The sequence below is a fragment of the Penaeus monodon genome, chromosome 14 (assembly GCF_015228065.2).
Source record: "Penaeus monodon isolate SGIC_2016 chromosome 14, NSTDA_Pmon_1, whole genome shotgun sequence".
Lineage (NCBI taxonomy): Eukaryota > Metazoa > Arthropoda > Malacostraca > Decapoda > Penaeidae > Penaeus > Penaeus monodon.
Window position 1 is genome coordinate 1,040,160 of NC_051399.1, and position 6,565 is coordinate 1,046,724.

Below are 6,565 nucleotides of genomic sequence, written 5' to 3' on the forward strand. Positions count from 1 at the left end.
CCTGGCCGCGCAGGGCAGGCAAGCCTCTTAACTTTATTAAGATGTAAGCATAAAAGTAAATAAATACGCAAACATTTGCTGCTATATGCACAAAAGCATACATACGTTCTAAGAAACATATGCTTGTGTGAGTATATATATATATATATATATATATATATATATATATATATATATATATATATATATATATATATATATATACATATATATATATATATATACTGTGTATATCTCTTTCCCTCTCTCTTTCTTTCTCTCTCTCTCTCTCTCTCCTCTCTCTCTCTCTCTCTCTCTCTCTCTCTCTCTCTCTCTCTCTTTATCTCTATATATACATATATATATATATATATATATATATATATATATATATATATATATATATATATATATATATGTATGTATATATATATACATGTATGTGTATATATATATATATATATATATATATATATATATATATATATATACACACACACACACACACACACACACACACACACACACACACACACACACACACACACACACACACACACACACACACACACACACACACACACTCATACATATATATATATATATATATATATATATATATATATATATATATATATATATATATTTACATAAGTCGTGACCAGGATTTTCAGAAGTGGGCAGCTGTGGTGGAAAATGACCCAGGCTTCCCTTCAAAAAGCGTAATTAACTTAATATGAAGTTTTATCAAATGACTCACATAGATACTGCATGAAGCGTTCAACTTCAGATATGAAGTTTACGATTCACAAATGTCAAATGCGAGTACGGGCAAGATTTGTAAAGCATTATATGATAGACCTCGGAAAGACAAGTTTAGATTCAGGAAAATAATGAAACTTTTGTTTAAAATATTTTAGATTCCGATTTTTCATCCTTTTCTTATCGTCCTTGAGAATTTTGTCTGATTTATTTTTTATGGTACTTTTTTATAAGATGACGAAATCCTACCAAATCCATGTATTAAAAGGTTTGGGATAATCAAACAAAGGCTATACAATAATTTTATAAACATTATACATAAATACATAAATATGCATTAAACGTCAAACATGTATTAGAACATACATGTAGGTACGGAGATGCAATATGCATGAATAATACAAAACCTGTTTTAGAATACCTTTCTTAAAATACAGGCAAAAGAAAGACTGATGAGTCTGACCAGCAAACCACAGGGAAATAAAGGCCAATCAGAGAGCACACACATTCGCCATCGCTCAGATAACTCAAAAGCGTACAAGTCTAGTATAGAAATTTAACTCTTTTTCTTAGAAGTCCCATACAGATAATGGTTTCGTTAATTTCTTCGTAGGGCTGTACAGAAATCAGGTTCACAAACCAGTGAGCAAACCACCTTTAAATTGTGATCATACTTCGTCCGTAACTTTTATGCTTAATTCTGCAAAATAAATTAAAGAACAGTTGATACGAGTGAATACGTGCTCTCATTTGGTGCAGGGATTAAAGAAAAAGGATTGGGAGAATGTCCAGAAAGATCAACGAAAGAAGAAGGAAACGGTGAAGAAGAGGAACAAGACGAAGAAGAAAGGAAGGGAAGGAGACAAGGAGGAAGAAGTAGGAGGAAACGAAAGAAAAAAGAAAACTAAAAAAAAAAAAAAAAAAAAGGAAACGAATAACAACGATAAAAAACAATAACAGGAAGAAGGAAGCGAATAATAACGAAGATAATGATAGTAATACCAAGGAAACGCAGAAGGAGAAGAAGAATCAGACTTATTTGAATCACGACGCCCCCGGAGCCTTGCCCGCGCCGCGCCCCTCCTGCGGCTGCATCTCGTGGTGGATGCGGACGCGGTAGAGCAGCGTCTCGAGCGTCCACATCATGCGCGCGTCGACGTCGTGGAAGCTGATCAGGTGCGGACTGCAGCAGTCGGGGCCCTGCGGGGGGGGGGGGGGACGGATGTATTTCTGTATGCTATTTTTCTATCGATTTGTTTATGCTTGTCTGTCTGTAAGTATGTATATGTTTGTATGTATGGATGTATAGGTGTAGGTATGTATGTATGTATGCATGTAAGTATGTATCTATATATGTTTGTTTGTATGCATTTATGTATGTATGTATGTATGTACGTATGTATGTATGTTGTCTGCTTATCTGTCTGCCTTTCTGTCTGTCTCAATTTATCTGTCTGTTTGTCTGTCTATATATCTGTATCTATATATTTATTCATTCATCCATCTATCTACTTCTGTTTATCTATTAGTCTGTCTGTCTGTCTCTCTCTCTCTCTCTCTCTCTCTCTCTCTCTCTCTCTCTCTCTCTCTCTCTCTCTCTCTCTCTCTCTCTTCTCTCTCTCTCTCTCTCTCTCTCTCTCTCTCTCTCTCTCTCTCTCTCTCTCTCTCTCTCTCTCTCTCTCTCTCTCTCTCTCTCTCTCTCTCTTTCTTTCTTTCTTTCTTTCTCTCTCTCTCTCTCCCTCTCTCTCAGATCTCGATTTAGTTCTCATCTGTTGTAACATGTTGTTATCATCATAATTATGACTAGCGACAGAATTATAACCCTTATTAGTATTATTCATCGTAGCATTTTCTAAAATATAGTGCGTGTATCAAAATGAGTGATAATACAATAATAATAGCAATAATAAAAAAAAACAAAATGAAAAGAAAACAGAACAAAACACAGAAGAGCCGGAGACCCACCACGTCATGCTTGTGCCAGATGTACAACCAGAAAAAAATATATATATAAATAAATAATAGTAGTAATAATAATAATAGTAATAATAATTATAATAATAGCAATAGCAATAATATAATAATGATAATTATAATATTAGCAATAATAATAATAATAATAATAATAATAATAATAATAATAATAATAATAATAATAATAATAATGATAATAATGATAATAATGATAATAATTATAATAATGATAATAATAATAATAATAACAATGATAATAATTATAATAATGATAATAATAATAATAATAATGATGATAACAAGAACAATAACAATAAAAAATATATATAATAATAATAATAGAAAAAGCCAATCCGCAGACCCACCACGTCGTGCTTGTGCCAGATGTACCTCCAGTACCAGTGCAGCCTGTTGACGAGCGGCGCCTTGTAGAACAGCGACAGAGGGTTGTGCGAGAAGAAGCGAGGTTTGCCGGCCGCGTCCAGACTGTCTCCCGCCCTCACGCCCACGGACTCGAGGCACTGGCCTGGGAAAAGGGCGGGGGAAGGAGGCGGTTAATGGGCGTGTGGAGGAGGGGGATAGATAGATAGTGAGGAGGTATGCGTTGGTGGTAGGATATATTGACGAAAGTATTTGCTAGATAATACAATTATTAATAAGGGAAATTTGTGTTTAAATAACTAGGCGATGAAGAGATATGCATGTAATTCCGAAAGAAATAATTAAATTCAGTCAATTAACTGATAATTAGATAGATAAACAGATAGAGAGCAGCTGTTCAACTTGATATGTAAATGAAAGTTATCACTTGGGCAGACTCATCAAGAACTTAAACATTAAATGAATAAATAAATATGAAAAAACTAGCAATATAAGCTCTGTAAACGAAGGAATGAGTAGAAACGAATCAGATAAACACGTAATCAACGAGACTCATGGAATGATAATGAATATAAATAGATAAATAAATAAATAAACAAACAAACAAAGAGATAAGTAAATAAATAGATAAATAAATAAATAAACAAACAAACAAAGAGATAAGTAAATAAATAGATAAATAAATAAACAGATAGATAAAGAAATATAAAAATGCATAAATAAATCCCACACACCGAGCAGGAGGTCCTCGGCGCCCCTGACGGCCTCGTTGGCGCATTTGGTCTGGTCCTTCATCGTCAGCGCCTCCGTCACGAACCGCCTGACGGCCTCCCTGCTCAAGACGTAGCCTCCGCCGCCCGACATGTAGCCCTGCAGAAGGAGGGATCGAAGGGCTGAAGGCGAGGCGAGGGAGAGGGCCAAGAGGTCGAAGAGCGAGGGATTCCTATAGAGCTCCAAAGGACTCGCTCAGCACATATACGAGTGAATAAGCGAGGATCCTAAGGGGCTGAGACAACACACGCACACACACTCACAGAGTCTCGAATACCTATACACATAAGCATATACACATGCACGACGCACACATACAGACCGATAAAAATACGGGAAACATGCGTAAGTAGACAAACAAATAAATATACAGTGACAGTGACAACGCACACACAAAGACGCACAAAGACTGGAATATCCAAAAACAAGCAAACGCACATGCACAACATACTCATACAGTCCCAAAAAAGATCATAAACATAACTAAATAAACAGACAAACACATATACACGCAAACACAAATACAAACGCACACATCAACAAATAGACAGCTAAACAAACACACACACAAACAGGCAAACAAACACACAAACAGCCAGCCACCAAACAGACCTGCTTGACATGCTGTCGGAACTTGACGCCGTAGTAGGCTGGCTCCTGCGGCTCAAGGTCCTTCAGGAAGAACCTCAGATTCTCGACGATGACGAAGGTATCGTCGTCGGCCTTGAAGTACCAGTCGTAGTCGGGGTAATGGCGGTGCAGGTGCCCGAGGGCCGCCTTCGCCTTCGCCCACAGGAACCCATAGCCCTCCTGCACCTTCAGGACCTCCGGCTGCAGCTCAGCGTCCTCCTTCGTGCTGTGTGGGCGGGGGGGGGGGAGGCGGTGGTTATGTTAATTATAGATATCATTATCAGTCTCTTCATTAATCTTATCTTATTTTTACTTCATTTGTTAATCAACTTGGTATCAAATAATTTAGGTCTGAGTGTTTTCCATTTCAATTATTTTGTTGTTTATTATTGTTGTTTTATTAATTCATATATCAAATAATTTATATCAATTTATAATAATTTATATATTAATCAATATAAAACTCTATATACAAATCTATATATTGATTTATATATATATCATTTTTTATTCTTTCATCTATTTCTTTAACTAACTGCTCATTTGCATATCCTCCATCCTGTTGTCTATCTATTTATCAAATCTTTCTCTCTCTTTTTGTCTCTTGTTTTCTATTTGTTTATTCATATATCAATCTTTTTATATAAATATCTGTCTATCTAGCAATCATCTATCTGTCTATCTACCTATCTATCAATATATTCATCTATCTGTTAATCTATCTCTATCTTTCTATCCATCTCTCTCTCTCTCTCTCTCTCTCTCTCTCTCTCTTTCTCTCTCTCTCTCTCTCTCTCTCTCTCTCTTTCTCTCTATCTATCTATCTCTCTATCTATCTAATCCAGGGGTTCCAAACCTGGAGGCCATGGTCCCCAGGGGGGGGGGGGGGCACGTGGTACTCTCTGGGGTACCAAGAAGCAATATGAAAATTACGACGTCGAATTAAACTGAATTTTATCTCACCCGCAGTACCTAACTATAATCCTCCCCCACATATCAATAAATTGGAATCTTTCTGTAAGGTGTTCTTGTACTTTAGCTACTGACATTGTACGATTCATAACTAGCAATAACTGAATCTGAAAAGATGGTAATCACTGAACGGGCCATGGAGATTATTATATATTGGTCGGGGGCCACAATGAAAAAGGTTGGGAACCACTGATCTAATTTGTCTATTTATACATCCATCCATCCATCTATCCATCTATCCACCACTCCATCACTCCATCCATCCATCCATCCATCCATCCATCCATCCATCCATCCATCCATCCATCCATCCATCCACCATCCATCCATCCATCCATCCATCCATCCATCCACCCACCATCCATCCATCCATCCATTCATCCATCCATCCATCCATTTATCTATACCATGCCATACCATTTTTCTTTGACAACAGAGGAACCTATATTATACAACAAACCTTAATCTAATTTGTGACGAAACTAGAAAAGGCTGGAATGAACTGAGCCCATTTCGACATTCACCCATAAGAGTAAACATATATTAGCCTCGTATTCTACACTTTAGCCACCCAAATTCAACACTCCACCTTCTCTAAACTCCACCCCTCTACAACCCATCCCTTCCACACCACACCCTTTCCTATAAACAATACAACTTCCCTCTGTGTGTATAAACAATGGACACTCTCACCTAAAGAAAACCATGGCATCGCAGCGTCGGCCCCAAGTATTCTGTACATTCAGTGCTGATTTGTGTGTCGTGGGACCAGTTAGTACGTAACACAGGACACGTGGACCGGCTGGTGGGACCTCTAGTCTTGCGTCTGAAAGAGAAGGTAGGGAGTCAACAATGGTTTCATCGCTTGTGCTAACTCGTTCTTGTTTTCTTTGGTCCTTGAGTCGTGGTTTCATCTGATGTTGGTATTGGATAAGTTAAGACTATCTATACTATTGCCTTTAATCAGAATATAGTTTCGTGTAAGGAATTGCCTGGCATTTATAAGAACCTACATTTTCATTGTATTCGTAAGCATTTACAGACATTTCCATGAAAACCACAAGAAATCACCCTGATGTTCTGTCTACAACAAAGA

General features: G+C 37.0%; 1 protein-coding gene across 4 annotated transcripts in view; it reads right to left on the reverse strand.

The window, feature by feature from the left end:
• Nucleotides 1–1,032: 1,032 nt before the first annotated feature.
• LOC119580760 (glycoprotein-N-acetylgalactosamine 3-beta-galactosyltransferase 1-like) overlaps nucleotides 1,033–6,565 on the reverse strand; it is a 21,524-nt gene continuing 15,991 nt past the window's right edge. For all 4 annotated transcript variants that reach the window (XM_037928863.1, XM_037928866.1, XM_037928864.1 and 1 more), the window contains exons 4-8: nucleotides 6,163–6,295; nucleotides 4,480–4,723; nucleotides 3,831–3,966; nucleotides 3,081–3,241; nucleotides 1,033–1,941 (exon numbers count right to left, since the gene is read on the reverse strand). In XM_037928863.1, the coding sequence (XP_037784791.1) occupies nucleotides 1,786–1,941; nucleotides 3,081–3,241; nucleotides 3,831–3,966; nucleotides 4,480–4,723; nucleotides 6,163–6,295 (830 nt within the window). In that variant the 3' untranslated portion in view covers nucleotides 1,033–1,785. The remainder of the gene's footprint in view (nucleotides 1,942–3,080; nucleotides 3,242–3,830; nucleotides 3,967–4,479; nucleotides 4,724–6,162; nucleotides 6,296–6,565) is intronic.